Raw genomic sequence first — 21515 nt, forward strand, 5'->3', positions numbered from 1 at the left:
AAAGCAGTTTGCCTTCTGAAAATACTTCCCGCGGGTTTTGCAGATATTGCCTGGAACAACTCTAAGCATCACTTAGGTAAAAGAAGTTTTTGTTCTGTGCCTGTCCTTGGAATACAAAGTGTTGGGAGTCCTTTCATGACTCCAACGCTGTGGAGGTATCCCTCCAAATCTTACATCAGGGCCTGGGTACATACTGTACAACTTTGGTTGGAATCCTGAATTTAGAACATTTCTCCTTTACCCCTTGTGTGTAGGGGCCTCAGTACAAGATCATCACCTTTCGATTTAAGCCCGAGGATGGCTTCGGGGAAAGTTACAGAGCTGCAGACATCTGTAGGATTCTGTTGGCTCCTACTTCTGGTCAATCCAATCCACACTGGATCAGCATCAACACAGCTGTTTCCCACTCAGCATTCACTAGCTGAGACCCGCAAATCAACTGAGATTGCATCACGGAAGTCTTTCGTTTTGTGTCCCTTCCTGCTCTAGGAAAAAGAATTCAGCGCTAGACAAGTCTTGTACAGATATTTATCAAAGGCTGTCAAACCAACAGGGATAATTTATCACACACCTGCGCAAACATTGCTTTGGCAGGATGCGGGCATCCGAGTTACCCCAGGGTGGGAGCGCTTGTTCCCAGGTAACTCGGGGATCTGCATGGAATCAGCCTCCCGCCTGAATCTGCCTGCAACCAGCATCCTTAAAATGCAAGCTGACTGGGACAGTCGTAGGTGCTTACCTGTATCTTTCGGTGCAGCTGTTGCGTAAGAGAACAGAAACAACCGTTTAAATAGCTTAGGCGTCTGGGTCTGATGAACTATGCCGCTGACAATCTAAGGACAAAACACAAACTAGAAGGTGAGCTGGAAAAGCTGAAGTTCTGTTCAGGGAGCAAAACTGGCGATCTCTTGACCAGTGCATCAAGTTCATGGTCTGCTGTTGTAAATAACAAAAAGCCTCTAAACCAGGGGTAGGCAAACTGTGGCCCTCCAGATGTCCATGGACTACAATTCCAATGAGCCCCGGCCAGCATTCATGGGAATTGTAGTCCATGGACATCTGGAGGGCCACAGTTTGCCTACCCCTGTTCTAAACCAGTGGTCCCCAACCTTTTTATCACCAGGGACCGGTCAACGCTGGACAATTTTACTGAGGCCCGGGGGCGGGGGTAGTCTTTTGCCGAGGGACATTACCGCCACCTGAGCCCCTGCTCCACTTGCTTTCCCACGGCGCCCCTGACTTCCTGTCACCCACTGAGGGGCACTGCCAGCAGCAGCTGCGCAGTGCCATGCCAAGGGGGAGCCCCAGCCATGGCAGCTGCCAGAGAGCACCAAAGGTAAGCTGCGGCAGAGTGGCAGGGCAGCCCCCCCAGGCAGCAGCCGGGGAGGAGGATGTGGAGGAGCTGTGGCCCGGTACCGACTGATCCATGGACCAGTACCGGTCCCCGGACTGGGGGTTGGGGACCACTGCTCTAAACCATTACACTGTGTTAAGGCACTTCATATTTATCTACAATACTCGCACCCTGAAGGGACAGAACGACGTACCATAGAAAGCAGCAGCTGGTTCTATAGCTTATGTTGCAATAATTCTGGCTAAGTGGACTCTTGCTGACAAAAGCTTATGCTACAAGCAGACAGTCAGTTTAATGGCGCCATAAAACTTGTCCAGGCTACAGCGGAAAATCAGGGCTACCCTCCTGAAAGGTTGCTATACAGTTTCCATACAGATTATGTCAATCTACACTTATTTTGTCACAGTCTAGATCTAAAGTGACTCTAGGAATCCTAACCTTTCAAATTTTGATTTGACCCAACCCACAGCTTACAGCAGCCTTTTTCAACCTTTTGGCCATAGAGGAATCCTTGAAATTTTTTCCAGATTTGTAAGCACCCCGGAAGTGATGCCAGCTGGCCATGTCCCCTGCCACACCCTAGAAGTGACCACTACCTGCACCCTTGGCCCTCTTTTTGCTCCCTCCTACTTCCTTTACTACTTATGGTGGGTCTGTCTCCCATACCATGCCACTTCAGAGCTCCTGTGGACCCCCAGGGATCCACGGACCCCTGGTTGGGAATCCTAGGCTTAGAGGCTGGTAGCATGCAGTAGGCTCCCATGTTCTTCCTACTGTTTGAAGAAGAAAAAGAAGAGTTGGTTCTTATATGCCGCTTTTCCCTACCTGAAGGAGGCTCAAAGCGGCTTACATTCACCTTCCCTTTCCTCTCCCCACAACAGACACCCTGTGAGGTGGGTGAGGCTGAGAGAGCCCTGATATCACTGCTCGGTCAGAACAGCTTTATCAGTGCTGTGGCGAGCCCAAGGTCACCCAGCTGGTTGCATGTGGGGGAGCGCAGAATCGAACCTGGCATGCCAGATTAGAAGTCCGCACTCCTAACCACTACACCAAACTGGCTCTCCTTGCAGCAATTCCCTCCTCAATTTCTCAGTTTGCAGGAACTACAGCTTGCTGGTTTTACTGCCTGAAATCAGGCTACCTATGATTACTGTAAGCCTCAAGAGATGAACGGACTGAGAGCCCTCAGCACGCGCTCAGTGGTCGATGGTTTGCTGAAACAAGCGTTCAAGCATATACCTAAAGCTAAGATCCTTCAGGGGGTTTCATAAATATGGTGAGCAGGGTTTGATTCCCTGCTCCTCCTCCACATGCAGCCAGCTGGGGGACCTTGGGCTAGTCACAGCCCTGATAGTGATGCTCTGACCAAGCAGTCCTGTCTGAAACTCACTCAGCCTCCCCAACCTCACAGGGTATCTATTGTGAGGAGAGGAATGGAAGGCAATTGTAAGCGGCTTTGAGACTCCTTCGGGCAGGGAAAGTTGGGGTATAAAAACCAACTTTTCTTCTCCACAGCCTCTAAAGCTGGAGGAGAAACTGAGATGCTGTGGAGGAGACTCGGGTGTTTGAGATGAGGGTGCGGCTGGCCTTCCCCAGGAGATTTATCAGCAAGTGGGGAAGGCAGAATGAGCAAATTGCCCATGCAATCTTTTCTCCTCTTAAAAACGCCCTTCTCTCTATGCTTTCCCCATTGAGTTACCTCCAACTTCCTATACCCCCCTCTCCCAATTCAGTTAATTCTTTCTTGCTAGCGCCCCTCATCACTACTGAGAAACATGAGGTTGGGGACCAGGCATCTCCCATGCAATGTCATGTTCCCCAATTAATTTCTTTCCATTTCTGGGAAGATTAGTCATTCCACCTGACAGGCATTAGATCAGGAGTAGTCAAACTGCGGCCCTCCAGATGTCCATGGACTACATTTCCCAGAAGCCCCTGCCAGCGAATGCTGGCAGGGGCTCCTGGGAATTGTAGTCCATGGACATCTGGAGGGCCGCAGTTTGACTACCGCTGCATTAGATCATACCTACACCCATTTTTAATTAAGGGGAATTAATTACAAAGGCTATAATTACCCTTTTTACTTCTTCTTCCTTTGTGTACCTCAAACAGAAGTTAAACACTCTCAGATCTTTGCAATAGATTATTATTTTCTCCGGGTATCTTCTCAGCTGATTGTATAAAGGTTTCTTCCTGTCGTCATAAACTGGAAGGGGGAAAAAAAAAACACGTACTTTTTCAAAATGTCTCAAAGCAACCAGTCATCAGAGACACTTACCTGGCCAACCACTAAACTGCACTGTTTGTGCCCCAGTAAGGCAAATGCATCTCCCATTGCATGGGAGGGTCTCTTGTGGCGCAGGGTGGTAAGGCAGCAGACATGCAGTCTGAAGCTGTCTGCCCATGAGGCTGGGAGTTCGATCCCAGCCTCAAAGTTGAGTCAGCCTTCCATCCTTCCGAGGTCGGTAAAATGAGTTCCCAGCTTGCTGGGGGGGTAAACAGTAATGACCGGGGAAGGCACTGGCAAACCACCCCGTATTGAGTCTGCCATGAAACCGCTAGAGGGCCCAATGGTCAGACATGACCTGGTGCTTGCACAGGCAAATGCATTTTATTAGACTGCTGTCATTCTATACGAAGCTGGAAATGCCTTCTAGATAGGACAGAAATACCGAACCAAGCTTGCCAAGCAGAACCTGACCTGAGTAGTTTTTCAGCTAGTATCCTGAGTCCGTATTTCATAACAAGCAAGAAGTTCAGGATAGCCAAAGCCCCTTCCGCCTCAATGAGAACAGTCTTCACTTGCACTGCAGACTGGATGGCTGCTTGCAAAATCCCACAGGCTTCACCATCCTTTTACAACAGTATTCTTAGCCCTTGTATCTGAACTCAATTACGGTTAACACTACCTCTTTTTCACCCAGATGGATTCATTCATAGTCTAGCACGTTGTTGTTGTTGTTAGGTGCGAAGTCGTGTCCGACCCATCGCGACCCCATGGACAATGATCCTCCAGCCTTTCGGAACTGTCCATAGAGTTTTCATGGCAAAGATACTGGAGTAGTTTGCCATTTCCTTCTCCAGTGGATCACCTTTTGTCAGAGCTCTCAGCTATAACCTGTCTGTCTTGCCCTGCATGGTATAGCTCATAGCTTCACTGAGCTACGCAAGCCCCTTCGCCATGACAAGGCAGCGATCCTTGAAGGGGAGTCTAACACAGGCTTAAGTAATTTGCAATCTTAGTTGAAACTAACACACACTTTTGAAGAATAAAGGACAGAAATCCACCCATTAAATGACCTTTTTAAGCATTTGAGGAATGCCCCATGGCTTGCTTTTCTATGCAGCAAATTTTTTCAGGTCACAGTCGTCCTTCTGAAGATTCAGATAAACTGCATACAGATTTGGAAAACAGTCACTGTATCTTTCATGCTCAGACATTACAGCAAGAACGTATACAGGACTCACTCCTGTCCAACTCTTGTTAAATTGCAATATTAACTCTCCATTAAACTGTACAACAGACTGACTTGGAGGTTAGGATCATCAAGCAAAACAATGCATTAATGGGTGCTCATAGAGCTACCCAGCTTACTTCCATAGAGCTGGTCTACACATTGAAGAGTGATGTCATTTTCTCCAATGACTTTATTCTTAAACTGCGGTTCCTGAAAGAAGAAAGATAACCATTATCAAGCAATTTTGACAGTAATCTTAATCTCTAGACCAGCCATTCTCAACAGGGGCCATATGGCCCCCTAGTACATTTGAAGAGGGCTGCAAACTGAAAAGGGTTAATGGGGGACCACCCGGGTAACGGAACTGATGAAATACCATTTTTGTCATGCATGACGTCATTAATTGCTAGAATGTTTGATCTTTGTCATGGGAAAGAAAAAGAACCCATGTAATCTGTTTCTTGGTATGTGCTTGAATTAATGCATTCAAGAAAAAGATGAATGCACATGCTTCATTGGTTCTCGATTGAATGTTCTAGAAATCTGTCTCATGTATACATAAGACAAGGTATGTTAAGTATTGTTAGCTCACTCTTAGCTTAGGCCTTTTTTAGCCTAGCTCATAGTATAAGTACACAGCCTCCTGCAGGGGGCCCCGGAACCCGAGAAGCGCTCCACAGGTTGACTACCCCTACTCTAGCAGACAGCAGCAGAGAAGATGAGAACAAAGGGAAAAAATAACCACAAAACATTGGACAAGGCAGGCTTTGGCTTCTTACCTCTTCTAAAGTACAGTAACCAAGGAATGAAATCTTGAAATTTGTGCAAATAAGTTTCCCGTACGTGCCGCGATTTGATCCGTCCTCTTGTACGCACTTCAAAACCATGTCGGCTTCACACAGCAGTGCTTCGCCTGTCAGAAGGGGAGAGTTTACAGCTGAGAGGTCCTCGGGTTCTTAAATTCATAGCTTTATCTCAAACGCTTTTGTGAACTGCATTGCAGAGGGCAGAAGGCATTCACACGTGCTGCCGATATTTTTTTGTCTAAAAGGTTTATTTGGATCCAAGTGTGCTTGATCTTCGGCCACGGACTGCAGCCGCAGGTAACCATGATAGAAAGGTTTAAGGTGGCCCTGACCAATTGGACTACAGGAGGTAGTGTAATGCTGGCCAGCCAGCACAAACATCAAGAAAGCTTCCCAATGCCTGAAACCCTCGCAATTCCCACTACACGGAGATATTTCTACATGTTCTTAGATCTTTTATTGGAGCCCTTTTAAAATCACTGAAAAGAAGAAGAGTTGGTTCTTATATGCCGCTTTTCTCTACCCAAAAGAGTCTCAAAGTGGTTTACATTCGCCTTCCCTTTCCTTTCCCCACAACAAACACACTGTGAGGGAGGTGAGGCTGAGAGCCCTGATATCACTGCTCAGTCAGAACAGCTTTATCAGTACTGTGGCCAGCCCAAGGTCACCCAGCTGGCTGCATGTGGAGGAGTGGGGAATCAAGCCCAGCTCACCAGATTAGAAGTCTGAGCTGGCTCTTGTATGGAATTAAATAAATCCAGTGAATGTTCCAACTGCATTTTTATCAAACTGTGTAGGCAAGGTCCTGATAAAATAACATTAAGATAGCGTACGTATTATACAAATGTTACCTGGCAGTAAGTGAGGCTTTACTTCCTTTTCAATGGATTCTTTTACGTGTACTTCCTAAAACGAAAGATAGAGACATTTCAGTCCTGCTGAAGACCTATGATTGTTCTAATATTACAGAACTCCCGAAGGTTCTCAAAGTTCTATACTGCAGAACAAGCGTCAGTTGCAAAAGTTATTGTATAACTTTAGGTCAGCTTTTTTTCAACATTTGGACAATGGAGAAGCCCCTGAAATAATTTCTCAGGCTTCAAGGTGCCCTGGAAGTGATGTCAGATGGCCATGCCTCCCTGCCACATCCTGCTGGAAGTGACATCACTACCCACATCAACAAGCAGGCTCCCCTCCTCCCAGGCGCAGAAACCACAAAACAACTCTCTCTCGAGAGGGGAGCAAGTCAGGGGCTGCTTCCCTAGCTTGTGGCTGAGTCCATTAAGGCAGGAGGGGAAATGTCACAGACCCTTTATGGAGCCCTGGTTGGGAATCCCCCCTTTATATCAAAACCAGCTGCCGTTCTCTCTGCACTAAAAGAGGATCTGAACCTGACACCAAAGAAGAAAGGTTCTGCAAGCTGTAGAAATTATATTTTAGTCAAAACTTGTTTTGCTGCTTCAGACCAACACAGCTGCCCACCTGAATTTGTAGTAATTCTGTTAATCAGTAAACAATGCTTGTAATTTTTTTTGTTTTTTGTTGCTGTTTTTTGGTCATAGCAGCGGAGTATGAGAAGACACTAAAGCCTTAAACTTCACCCCCCGGGAACCCCAGTCAGTCATCCCTTTGGCAAGCATTGTTCACACAAAAAGGAAAGCAAAATAATTCGGAAGGGTAATACAGATCTACAGTGCTGGAGAATCACTTACGCTGTAAGCTGCCTTGTGTCCCCATAAAGCAGAAAGGCAACCCACCCGTTTTAAACAGAGAATGCCCATTCCCATCTACAGCAGAGAAATACAGCGTTTCCAAGGATAGGCTTATTGCTGAAATGTGATTTGTCTGTTTATGGTTCCCATGTCCAGCCGGTGCTTGAAAACTGCCAGGGAGAAGGAGCCCACCACCTCCTTAGGCAGTCGATTCCACTGCTAAACCACTCTGTGAAATTTCCCCCTGTGACATCTAGCCAACAGCACTCTTCACATTGTTTAAACCCATTACTGCCAACAGGAACCGCTCCCGGCCCTCCTCTAAGTCAGGGGTAGTCAACCTGTGGTCCTCCAGATGTTCATGGACTACAATTCCCATGAGCTCCTGCCAGCATTTGCTGGCATGGGCTCATGGGAATTGTAGTCCATGAACATCTGGAGGACCACAGGTTGACTACCCCTGCTCTGACAACCTTTCAAATACTTAAAGACAAGCCATCATGTCCCCTCTCAGCCTCCTCTTCCCCAGGCTGAACCTTCCCAAGTCCCTCAGCCTTTCCCTTTAGGTCTTGGTCCCCAGGCCCCGGATCATCCTCATTGCTCTCCTCTGCACCTTCTTCAATTTTGACCACATCCTTTTTTGAAGTGAGACCTCCTGAACTACACCTGCACAGTAACCCTGTATTTTAAGGACCTTCAACACATGTCAGCTAGCCTAATTCACTAAACAAAAGCCAATTCACAAGTTTTTTCAGTCTCCTATTAAATTTTGCAGTGGCGCTTTCATTGTTACCATTTATTAAATTGGTATGCCTCCTTCCTAACACAGGAGGGGTAAACATCACAGACGGCACGTTTCGCAATATGCAAGATAAAAAAACAGTCATAGATTTGATCGTTTAAACCGGCTCATGTGCTGCACCTCTATTCCCCTTTGTTTTGCACGATGTGACACCGATCCCTCCCTCCTCCAGCACTTCCGTCTGTCCCTTTCCATAACTGTGGACAAACAGATCTGCCATTGTCAATGCCTTCCCTCACAATGCTTAGACAACTGTTTCTGTTTCCTCCCCCTTTTCACGAGGAAATCGGCCACTCCCAGCTCGGGATCCTGTTCGGCAACCTTGGATTCAAAGTTTCCACTCAACCTGGGAGAGTCGCAATCCAGTTTGGCTGCATGCATTTAAGGCCACCGAGAAGAGTTTGATTAAAAATATCGTGACGTCAAAAGGAACAGGCCTTATTAGGCGGTAAGAGCCAGCTCAGGAGGAAGACTGGAGTTATAGCGGCAGAAACGAAGAGCGGAAACAAAGCCAGGTCCAAAGGGAACTGCATAAATTGAGACTATAGAAGCGACTGGCCCAGATTAAGAATGCTGGAGAAAAATCGGCAAAAGGAAAGTCGAAGAACTATTTCCTTCATTTAAACCTCAACTTCCTCCCCAATACGGGCCACGGCAGCTTACATCATCCTCGTCTCTGCTTTATCTTAACTATACTCCCTGCGAGGTAGGTTAGGGTGAGGCTGTGATGGGCCCATTTTCACGACAGAGTGGAAATATGAACCCGGGTCTCTCTGATCCCAATATGACACTAACCACTACACCATACCGCAGGATTTCTCAACCAGGGTTTTGTGACGGCCTTGGTAGGGTTTCCTGAGTGGGTGGGTGCTAAGTTTTAATATATTTTTTTAAACTTGTTAAACATTTATTGGGTGATATGACCGTATATCAGGGGTAGTCAATCTGTGGTCCTCCAGGTCCTCCAGCAAACGCTGGCAGGGGCTCATGGGAATTGTAGTCCACGGACATCTGGAGGACCACAGGTTGACTACCCCTGTCGTATATGATCATGTTGCCCCCTCCCCAAATGGCCAATGCTGGGCCTGGAGGGGGTGGGCGTGTAAACAGCTTCTGCCCGAACATGCCGTTTCTGGGGTTTCTTGAAGCCTGATGAATGATTAAGGGGTTTCTCAACGGGGGGAAAGCTGCAGAAGGCTGCCATATTGGCTTGTCCAATTACTGTTTGAGTGATAAACTGTTAAAACAGGCATTTAAGAATAAATCCCCACTACCATCTGGCTTAGTTCTGACATTAAAGAGATGCAAGTTCACTCACAACAGGCTTAAATCTAGTTTACTACTGGGCTTATGTGTTCTCCCCCCACCCCCACCATTACAATTTGATTAATTCAAGGCTATATTTAAAACAAACAAAAAATGTTGAATAATCCTACAAAAACTGGTCTTTAAATCAACACACAAAATATAAATAAAACAAATATTGTTGTTGTTGTTGTTGTTATGTGCGAAGTCGTGTCCGACCCATCGCGACCCCATGGACAATGATCCTCCAGGCCTTCCTGTCCTCTACCATTCCCCGGAGTCCATTTAAGTTTGCACCTACTGCTTCAGTGACTCCATCCATCCACCTCATTCTCTGTCGTCCCCTTCTTCTTTTGCCCTCGATCTCTCCCAGCATTAGGCTCTTCTCCAGGGAGTCCTTCCTTCTCATGAGGTGGCCAAAATATTTGAGTTTCATCTTCAGGATCTGGCCTTCTAAAGAGCAGTCAGGGCTGATCTCCTCTAGGACTGACTGGTTTGTTCGCCTTGCAGTCCAAGGGACTCGCAAGAGTCTTCTCCAGCACCAGAGTTCAAAAGCCTCAATTCTTTGACGCTCGGCCTTCCTTATGGTCCAACTTTCGCAGCCATACATTGCAACTGGGAAGACCATAGCCTTGACTAAACGCACTTTTGTTGGCAGGGTGATGTCTCTGCTTTTTAGGATGCTGTCTAGATTTGCCATAGCTTTCCTCCCCAGGAGCAAGCGTCTTTTAATTTCTTTGCTGCAGTCCCCATCTGCAGTGATCTTGGAGCCCAGGAAAATAAAATCTGTCACTATCTCCATTTCTTCCCCTTCTATTTGCCAGGAATTGAGAGGGCCGGATGCCATGATCTTTGTTTTCTTGATGTTGAGTTTCAAGCCAACTTTGGCACTCTCCTCCTTCACCCGCATCAACAGGCTCTTTAGTTCCTCTTCACTTTCTGCCATTAGAGTGGTATCATCTGCATATCTGAGGTTGTTGATATTTCTCCCTGCAATCTTGATCCCAATTTGTGACTCCTCTAATCCCGCATTTCTCATGATGTGCTCTGCATACAAGTTAAATAGGCAAGGCGACAGTATACAGCCTTGCCGAACTCCTTTCTCAATTTTGAACCAGTCAGTGATTCCATGTTCAGTTCTCACTGTTGCTTCTTGACCTGCATATAAATTTCTCAAGAGACAAATAAGATGCTCTGGTATTCCCATCTCTTTAAGAACTTGCCACAATTTGTTGTGCTCCACACAATCAAAGGCTTTAGCATAGTCAATGAAGCAGAAGTAGACGTTCTTCTGGTACTCCCTAGCTTTCTCCATGATCCAGCGTATGTTGGCAATTTGATCTCTAGTTCCTCTGCCTCTTCGAAATCCTGCCTGTACTTCTGGAAGTTCTCGGTCCACATATTGCTGGAGCCTAGCTTGTAGGATTTTGAGCATAACTTTGCTAGCATGAGAAATTAGTGCGATGGTGCGGTAGTTTGAACATTCTTTGGCATTGCCCTTCTTTGGGATTGGAATGTAAACTGACCTTTTCCAATCCTGTGGCCATTGTTGAGTTTTCCAAATTTGCTGGCATATTGAGTGTAGCACTTTTACTGCATCGTCCTTTAAGATTTTGAATAGTTCAACTGGAATGCTGTCACTACCACTAGCTTTATTGTTGCTCAGACTTCCTAAGGCCCATTTGACTTCACATTCCAGGATGTCTGGCTCCAGGTCAGTAACTACCCCATTGTGGTCATCAGGGATGTTAAGCTCGCTCTTGTATAGTTCTTCTGTATAATTTTGCCACCTTCGTTTGATCTCTTCTGCTTCTGTGAGGTCCCTACCATTTTGGTCCCTTATCATACCCATCTTTGCATGAAACGTTCTCTTCATATCTCCAATTTTCTTGAAAAGATCTCTGGTCCTCCCCATTCTATTGTTTTCTTCTATTTGTTTGCACTGTTCATTTAAGAAGGCATTCTTATCTCTTCTAGCTTTTCTCTGGAATTCTGCATTCAATTGGGTGTATCTTTCTCTTTCTCCCTTGCCTTTCACTTCCCTTCTCTCCTTAGCTATTTGTAAAGCTTCCTCAGACAGCCATTTTGATTTCTTGCATTTCTTTTTCTTTGGGATGGTTTTAGTTGCTACCTCTTGTACAATGTTGCGAACCTCCGTCCATAGTTCTTCAGGCACTCTGTCTATCAGATCTAATTCCTTAAATCTATTTGTCACCTCCACTGTGTATTCGTCAGGGATATGATTTAGTTCATACCTGAGTGGCCTAGTGCTTTTCCCTACTTTCTTCAATTTAAGCCTAAATTTTGCAACAAGAAGCTCATGATCTGAACCACAATCAGCTCCTGGTCTTGTTTTTATTGACTGGATAGAACTTTTCCATCTTTGGCTGCAGAGCACATAGTCAATCTGATTTCTGTGTTGACCGTCTGGTGATGTCCATGTGTAGAGTCGTCTCTTGGGTTGCTGGAAAAGAGTGTTTGCTATGACCATTGTATTCTCTTGACAAAATTCTACCAGCCTGTGCCCTGCTTCATTTTGTACTCCAAGGCCAAACTTGCCTGTTATCCCGGTTATCTTTTGGCTTCCTACTTTAGCATTCCAATCCCCCATGATGATAAGCACATCATTTTTGGGCGTTGCTTCTAGAAGGTGTTGTAGGGCTTCATAGAACTGATCAACTTCATCCTCTTCAGCAGCAGTGGTTGGGGCGTAGACCTGGATCACTGTGATGTTGAATGGTTTGCCTTGGATTCGAACTGAGATCATTCTGTCATTTTGGGGATTGTATCCCAAGACTGCTTTTCCTACTCTCTTATTGATTATGAATGCTACTCCATTTCTTCTGCGAGATTCTTGTCCACAGTAGTATACCTGATGGTCATCTGAATTAAATTCACCCATTCCTGTCCATTTTAGTTCACTGATTCCTAAAATGTCGATGTTCAGTCTTCTCATTTCTTGTTTAACCACGTCCAGCTTGCCTTGATTCATGGATCTGACGTTCCAGGTTCCTATGGAATAAAAATCTTTACAGCATCGGACTGTCTTTTCGCCACCAGTTACTTCCACAACTGAGCGTCCTTTCGGCTTTGGCCCAGCCGCTTCATTCATTCTGGCGCTACTCGTACTAGCCGTCTGCTCATCCCCAGTAGCATATTGGACACCTTCCGACCTGAGGGGCTCATCTTCCAGCGTCATATCGTTATGCCTATTGGAACTGTCCATAGAGTTTTCATGGCAAAGATACTGGAGTGGTTTGCCATTGCCTTCTCCAGTGGATCACCTTTTGTCAGAGCTCTCAGCTATGACCTGTCCGTCTTGGGTGGCCCTGCACGGCATAGCTCATAGCTTCACTGAACTACGCAAGCCCCCTTGCCACAACAAGGCAGCGATCCTTGAAGGGGGAAACAAATATAGGACTAAGGTAATCCTAAGGACGGACCAGGCGCATTTCTACTATGATGGTATTCTATAGTGGTCTCCAGAATGTGGAAAATTTCCCTATAAAGTTTACCAAATGAAGCATCTACAATGTAAAACTCAATACCAACTTCATGAGAGTATAGAACCAATCCCCCTCCAAAGAATTCTGTTCAGGCCTTCTCCTAGAAAACTCTTCCTACTGCAAAGTATACTTTCACATTCCTAAAAGATATTTAAAAATACAAGCCTAGAATTTTTTTTTTTTACAGAAATTAAAGATAAAAATTTAACTCCAATATTCACACCCACCGACATCAAAATATCACCTAGTAACAGTGGGCTAAGTTTGCAGCTAGAAAGCCAATTCCAGGCTCCTTAATAAAAAGACAACATTAATGGCACATATCATTGTACTAGTAAAGGCAAAAGAATTTTATGTATGATGATCAACCATGTAAGGCAAAGCAGTGGAAAGATGGTCCGACAGGAACTTAGACAGCACCAATTCAACTTAAGTGCCCCCAATTAATATAAGCCTGCATTACAAAGATATACAATCAATCTTGGCAGATGTATTTGATCATCAAGAACTTGTAGAACATAAGTTCTAATGGAATTACCTTCTCCTCAGACTTTTTTCTCATTGAGTGGAGACTGTTTTTCCCCTCTTTCTTTGGTTTTATATGCCGGAACCCCAGAAACATTCTTCAGGCTTTGAGAAACCCAGAAGTGGTGTGATGGTGCAGAATATGGTTGGGAAGTAGAGCTGTGGACATGCCCACTTGTGGCCCCTCCCCTTCCCACCCCCTCCAGCCCCATTATTGGCCATTTTGGGAGGGGGGGGCAGATCGACATGACCATATATAGTCATATCACCCGATAAACGTTTAACATTTAAAAAAAAATATATTAAAAATGTATTAACTCCCACCCATTTGGGAAACCCTTCCAGGCCCATCAAGAAACGGTAGGTTTCAGGAAACCTGGTTGAGAAAGTCTGCTTTAATTCATCTCCAATGAATATGACTGAATTGTGAAAGTGGTATGTTGAACTCTGAACTAAATGAGGAGGGGGTGGGAAGGGGAGGGGCCACAGGTGGGCATGTACCCAGCTCTGCTTCCCAACCATATTCTGTACCATTGTGCCACTTCTGGTGTTCTTGAAGCCTGAAGGATATTTCAGGGCTTTCTCAATGGTAAAACAGTTGAGAAAGGCTAGGCTAAGTGACAAGCATGGACCAACTATATTGATTCTGTGAAGGCAAAGGGGTGGCAGGTTACAGTAGATGAGCAATTGGGATGTGAATGTCCTGCATAGTGCACAGAGGTGGACTAGATCAGTGGTCCCCAACCTTTTTATCACCGGGGACCACTCAACGCCTTTTACTGAGGCCCGGTGGGGGGGGGGGTAGTTTACTCCTCTACTCTCAACCACTGCCCTAACGCTCTCTGATTGCTATGGTCATGTTTAAACATCCCTTCAAAATAAGATACAGACACGCCACAACAATGAACATAAGGACAATGACAAATCAATGGGAACCCTGAGCTTGTTTCTCTGCAATGAGATAGTCCCATCTGGGAGTGATGGGAGACAATGACACCCAGTAAAGGGCCGGGGGGGGGGAGAAGGCGTCCTTCGGGGCCCACCTCCAATTAGTCGAAAGACCACATGTGGTCAGCGGCCCACAGGTTGGGGATCGCTAGACTAGATGACCCATGAGGTCCCTTCCAACTCTATTATTCTATGATTCTATGATTAAGACAGCCAGATTCCCAGTTGCTTCCTTCAAGGAGCAAAGCTGAAAGGAACGATCAAGAGGTACCCAACGAGCTTGTAAAACTGCTTAGGGCATAAAACGTCGTAGCTAGCATTCTGTCTGACTGAACTATGAATACCAGTTGCTGAAGAGACAAAGAAAAGGCTAATATGTGCATGTGGACTTCCTGGAAACATCTGGCTGTTTGACTGTGGGAAACAGGATGCTGAATTCAATGAAACTTTGGGCTGACGAAGACTCTTTAAGACTGGTATTAATCTATTATTCTGTAACCTTCAGCTAGCATTTTACCAGGAGGGAAATAGATCTTACACTGACTCATTAGAAGCCTTTGTCTAATGAGTATAGCCTTTATTATTTGAGAATTCTCAAATTACTTAAAACAAAATCAAGATTCGCAACAGTATATGGTTTTAGGCTCAATGAGATGCTGCCTTTGCTTCCTTGGTGTAGTGGCTAGGAGCACGGACTTCTAATCTGGCAAGCCGGGTTTGATTCTGCACTCCCCAACATGCAGCCAGCTGGGTGACCTTGGACTCGCCAGGGCACTGATAAAGCTGTTCTGACTGTGGGGAGAGGGGAGGAAAGGGGATTGTAATCCACTTTGAGACTCCTTCGGGTAGAGAAAAGCGGCATATAAGAACCAACTCCTCTTCTTCTTCTAAATGCACCAAGACTGCAAAATGACCAAAAATGTTACATATACTCTTCCTTCTATCACAGAGAACTCTGAACTTTAGCACAGTCCTAATTCAGGTTGGATAAGGCAACCCTGGCAAGCTAGGACAGCAGTAGTTAAAACAATATTTCACATTGTTTTGATGTCTTGGCAGTATTTTTTCTTGTCTTTACAAACATCTGCAAATCTTCAAATTAAACAAAAAAAAATCTTCAAAGTGGTATGCCGACCTCTGAACTAAAGCTGGGTTTGTAATAAGAGATCTGAAGACAAACAGGATACAGGATGCTATCCAAAGAATAGCTCTGTCAGAACCTTAAAACAATAAGAAAAACAGCATGGAGGGATATGGGTAGAGATACAAGTAGTGACCATGAGATTTCCACGGGCATATTTATAGGCATTATCATCATGTTATTTCAGGGGCTTAAAGCTTTATTCATTTTGACCTTCAAGAGCTGGTCAAGTCAACCAAGGCTGCTTTAGGATGCTTAGGGCTGATCCTGCATTGAGCAGGGGGTTGGACTAGATGGCCTGTATGGCCCCTTCCAACTCTATGATTCTATGATTTTATGATCATCCGGGGCAAGAACTTGGGGTGTCTGTACTATTAGAAATATTGGCACCTCTTCTCAATGAGGATGGTCTACCAAGCTATGACTTCCAAATCATGTTTTCTGAAGACAAGCTGTAATTATTCATATTCATTCATTCATTCATTCATTCATTCATTCATTCATTTCCCACCACTCCCAAGAGTGGCTCATGGTGGGTTATAAAGTCCTCAATAAAAGCCCAATTAAAAGGACGTTCAAAAATACAGCAAATCACAGTGATCAAGGTGATAAAAAGAACTTGATCCTCACGCCAATAATCCAGTAACCTACTACGGGGGAAGGGCCCTTACTAGCACTCAGGTGCTAACAGTAGCCGGGGGGGGGCGATATTCCTCACTGCCCTGACCTCAACCATAGACCCGGCAGAAGAGCTCCATTTTGCAGGCCCTGCAGGGCCCTTCAAAGCTCAGCCGGGAGCTCATTCCACCAGGTTGGGGCCAGGACTGAAAAAGCCCTGGCCCTGGTTGAGGCCAAGCGTGCTTCTCTAGGCCCGGGAATCACCAACTAGTCAGTAACCGCAGAGCGTAAAGCCCTGCAGGGGGCAGGGGGCGATAAATGAAAAATATAAATGTGGTTGCCATAAATACCAAGTCACACAAGCAGAAGATATGTTTCTTCCCAGCCTGTAGGGGTAGGGTGTGGATTGTACATTTTAATACGTCCGTATAAATAATCCTTGCATGTGGGAAAACAGGACACTGGAGAATGGCTTGCATCTTATTTGCAGTCTAGTTATTATTTTTAAAGACGTCTAATGTTCAACACTGCCTTATATGCAGATCTGCCAAAAGTCATTTTTCCCCTCCCTAAATGACACAGGTTAGGAAGTGTCATTCACCAAAACTAACTTCAGTTGACTGTTCGTTATTTATTTATAATTTGATTTATATCCCGCTTCTCTTATAACAAGGTCGTCTTGAGGTGGCTTAAAGAATAAAAACAACAGGATAAAACATAAAACCATACAAGCCCATTAAAGGCCACTTCATTAAGCTCAATTTAAAACCCTAACAAGTCAACAAGTCAACAGATGGCAGAATAAAACAACCCTTCCCACCGTTCCAGTCGGCTGTTACACACTACACTACAGCTGCATCCATCTACTGGTGTCACTCAGGCCGAGATCTACAATGCTAACAAGACGCTTAGCATTGGGCGGGATCCCCAGTTTGTAACTGCGGTGTGTGGAGCAACCGTATTTCAGTTTCATATTCCCAGTGAAGAATACACAGGCTTCCCAAATCCCGCCCTGCTACCATTTAATGAATGGAACATTATCATGGAATTTCCCCCACATTCTTACAGGGGTAGTCAAACTGCGGCCCTCCAGATGTCCATGGACTACAATTCCCATGAGCCTCTGCCAGCGAATGCTGGCAGGGGCTCATGGGAATTGTAGCCCATGGACATCTGGAGGGCCGCAGTTTGACTATCCCTGCTTTACAAAACCACCTTCATCTGGACATACTGCTCAACAGCCTTTACCCAAATTTGTCCTGAGGGTGCTTGACTGCCGGACACAACACCTAGCATAATATTACATCGAACTGCAGATTTCTGTGTTAAACCTTAATCCAAGAAATCTGGAAACAGATCTGACTGGTGCTGAAAATAAATACACTAATGTATTTACAGTCAGCTGTAATTTTGGATATTCCTGCTTCATTTCTAACTCTTTATTCCGTTAATACCGAAACGAAACTAAAGACAAGTAGAACCAGTATGGAGCTGAGCAGAAGGGCAAGTTCAAATTCTTGCTGACATTTCTTTGACAGGTTCACTTGACAAAAATCCTTGCAATGCGCTGAAAGGACAAACATAGATACTCCATATAAAGGAAACTCAGCGTTAATTGTATTAACGCTGGTGGTAAATTCTTCAAGGAAATACTTGGTTTCTGAAACACAATTTTTGCATAAACACAGTTAAGTAATCAGAAGAGGCACCAGCGAAGGTCCTATTAAGGTTCAACTACCGTATTTAGAACATCTGAAGAAATGACTTCATTCCAATAATCACATCTGGCCCATAGCTTAACAGCTGGCCCAGAAATCAATGCTAAGCTGCCCTTGAATCTTGCCTAACCAACAACTCTGTGTGCAGCACAACACGTTCACTATCTACCCTGGGCCAGTATTACTTGGGGTTTTCTGAATTTTAACAATATGGAGGCAAGGTTATTGACCAACTGCCTGCTTAAGCTGGCAAATGGATTGTAATCACTAGAACAATTTACCCCCTCCCCTGATTTCCCCTAATTGACCCATGCCATTGTTCCATCTTGCAGCCTTCACAACCAATCTATTATTTCCCCCAAAGCTACTTATTTATGCCATCAAACTTACTCCCACCCTAGAGAACGAAACCACCCCAATCCACAGTATTACACTTTGGGGTTTGTTCTGACTCCCAACTTTGCTTGCCTTCCCAATTTATGGCATTCCTTCTGCAGCCAACGTTCTATATTAGTATGATCCTTCAGTTACTTCCAAACGAACCCTAGTTTTTCATTTGACTCATCCTTCAATGCATCCTATTGCTCATGAAACTGTTCCTTAGCCCACCTTCATTGTGGGTCAGATGCAAAATCATCAAGATTAATCCCCAGCTCAACTCCTCTTGGTATAGCCCAGTGCTTCTCAACCTGGAGGTTGGGACCCCTTAGAGGGTTGAACAACCCTTTCACAGGGATTGCAGCTGGGCAAAAAGCTTGGCCGGGGGGGGCACCATTGTGGGGTAGATTGAGATAGAGCATTCATCTGTCTGGAGCAGCGGAAAAGAGTGAGGTCGGCATGGTGGGACAAGAGGCAGAACTGCACTGAGAAAACCCGGGGGGAAAAACAATTTATATACACTCATGAACAAGGGATCTTCACGCCATTGGTCAGTTTCGGTTTAATTTCTGTGAAAGAACCCTTGCATAATTTTATGGTTGGGGCTCACCACAACATGAGGAACTGTAGTAAAGGGTTGCGGCATTAAGAAGGTTGAGAACCACTGGTGTAGCCATACTCGGTCAACTAACTGACACCTTCTCAAGTCTGTTTTTTTGAAACGTACTCATCCCGTAGCAGTTAAAAGATGCTTTACACATACACATGAGGAACGAAGCAACTCCAAGTACTCACATTAGCAGCTACTGCATAAAACAATGAAACTTGTAGTAACATACTCTTGGGAATATATTCCTGTTTAGCTAGGTGAAGGTCTAGAATAGGGGCCCCTCAACCTTTCTGAGCCCAGGGACCCCTTTGGAATTCTGGGTGCAACCACAAAATGGCTGCTGAAGGAGGTGGGACCAACTACAAAGTCAGGGAGTCATGTTATACATGCTAATAGTAAATCTTTGACATTTCACACACTATTTGATGGGATGTTTTTAAAATGAACATATTTTTTAAAGTATTTTTTTATTACTTTTTGCATTAAAGATCTTGGTGCTGTAGCAGCAGCTGTGGAGGAGTAGATTCACAGCCAATCAGATTTCCAGCGGCCTTGATGCACAAAATCCCTATCTGGTCCCACCTACTTTTGAAAAATCTTTAGCGGACACAGAAAGGTGTCAGCAGGTGCCACATTAAGGACCCCCGGTCTAGAAAATTAGCAAGTCTGCACACTTAGCATGTTTTCAGTAGGAAAATGCTTCAAAGTAAAAAGCTCCCAAGCAGGTTTTTAATATTAATTTAGCTACTGTAACTATTCTGATGTATCTAAAGCATTAATTAGAATTCCTATTCGCTATAGACTCTTGTCTGTCTTAAGTGCCCCCCCCTTTCAGCAGTCATTGTTGGAGTATCAGGGTAGGGTTTGGGACACCCAGGTTTGAATCCATTAAAGTTTTCTGGGTGATTTTGAGGCAGTCACTTTCTCTCAGTCTAGCCTACCTCACAGGGTCCCTGAGGTAATGATTTCAAACCACATGGAGCCTTGGGTGAGGAGAAAAGTAGGGTGGAAATAATGAAAGAAACTACCCTAGGTTTGTAAATATACACCAGATCAAGAAATAGCTCATTAAGTGCTCACTTTGGCAGCACATTGACTAAAACTGGAAGAAATTGCTCAAAAATAGAAAATCCTGATTCAATATATCTAAATCTTTATTGGTCTTACCAAGTGGCACAAGGATAAGAACAGGAATTCTTAATCGGATGCTCTTAGTCTTTCAAAAACCAGCTGAAGAAAGAAGCTTGGCACAATGGTCAAAAACTTATCGGTTTTATCACATTAAAAAAACAATACTTGACAATCTTGGCAGTTGAGTACAGCGGACTCCTTATTGTACAAAGAAGCTATAATGACATCTCCACTGGCCCATCTCTGTCTCTCCAGTCCCAAGGCTATAATAAAACCAGTGACCTTACAAACCCCATAATTTGTACACGAACTTGAAGGGTCCAATCTGGATCGGAATAAATTTTCAAAAACCGACTGAAACAGAACCCAGTTTTCACTTCTGCTAGCCAGGGAAACGAAACCTATGTCACTTATTTTTACCTACTTACTGTGTAGGATAATACATTATTCAACAGCTCAACATTCAGCTTTAAACTGCTCCCTACTGAGATTCACTGAAAGCTTTTAATACCTACGCAAAAGACATTTTTCATAAAGCTGAACGGAATACAGCAGGGGTAGTCAAACTGCGGCCCTCCAGATGTCCATGGAATACAATTCCCATGAGCCCTTGCCAGCAAATGCTGGCACGGGTTCATGGGAATTGTAGTCCATGGACATCTGGAGGGCCGCAGTTTGACTACCCCTGGAATACAGAGATGTGGCTTGTCCTGTGTACACAAACCGTAACTGACACAATGTAAAAGACACTGCAGTAAGGGGAACGTTATTAACCAGACTTAAACAATGTTCTTTTAAAAAAATAAACCCTCTTCCCTACTACTTTTCTAACTGACACAACCTTATATACTTCGGGTGCAACTTTACTGCACAATATTTAACACTATATTTTTAAGTATTACTTTAAAAAACTGTACTAAACTGCTCCGTTATATTATCAGGAGCATTTTATAGAGTGCATTTTAATAGTATTTGGATAAATATGTACTGTGCACATTGTTTTCCCTCCAAAAAATTCCTCCCACCATGACTCTAGAGAGCCTCCATAAACTTTACGTCGTCTTCATGCTCTGAGAGTGGCAATATTCTTCCTCCTGTAGAACTCCACCCCATGATCTCTTCCTTGTTGGGCAACCCCTCCCATCCAGCTCTATGCTCCTCATTGTGTCTATGTCACCTTACCGACTTCCCGTTCCTGCTCATAGCAACCTTCGCTTCCCAAAAATATCACCCAGCCTAACTTTGAAGGCACTGGAAGCTTGCGTAGTTCAGTGCCTGCAGCCCTTAATCTCATTCAGCTCCCCCCCCTTCCCCTTCTAACAACAATTTTTAATCACGGCATGACAATGAGTTTGCCTATGCTTCAAAATACAGGCACGGCATGACACAGAAGCCTGTTATCTTACAGTTCGGTCAGCTCAAAAAGCGATCCAGATGGTGATGAAATATATTACTGTGGTCAACTGCTGGGTAACTGAGCCATGCACATCTCCCCAGAAAACG

At 44.8% G+C, this 21515-nt stretch overlaps 1 protein-coding gene across 1 annotated transcript in view; it reads right to left on the reverse strand.

Annotated features, from left to right (window-relative positions):
• Nucleotides 1-21515, reverse strand: part of MTMR12 (myotubularin related protein 12) — a 49081-nt gene that overhangs the window by 24079 nt on the left and 3487 nt on the right. The window contains exons 2-6 of the mRNA XM_077346925.1: nucleotides 6470-6524; nucleotides 5592-5725; nucleotides 4950-5022; nucleotides 3430-3560; nucleotides 740-833 (exon numbers count right to left, since the gene is read on the reverse strand). Coding sequence (XP_077203040.1) covers nucleotides 740-833; nucleotides 3430-3560; nucleotides 4950-5022; nucleotides 5592-5725; nucleotides 6470-6524 — 487 coding nt within the window. The remainder of the gene's footprint in view (nucleotides 1-739; nucleotides 834-3429; nucleotides 3561-4949; nucleotides 5023-5591; nucleotides 5726-6469; nucleotides 6525-21515) is intronic.

The sequence above is a fragment of the Paroedura picta genome, chromosome 7 (assembly GCF_049243985.1).
Source record: "Paroedura picta isolate Pp20150507F chromosome 7, Ppicta_v3.0, whole genome shotgun sequence".
Classification (NCBI taxonomy): domain Eukaryota; kingdom Metazoa; phylum Chordata; class Lepidosauria; order Squamata; family Gekkonidae; genus Paroedura; species Paroedura picta.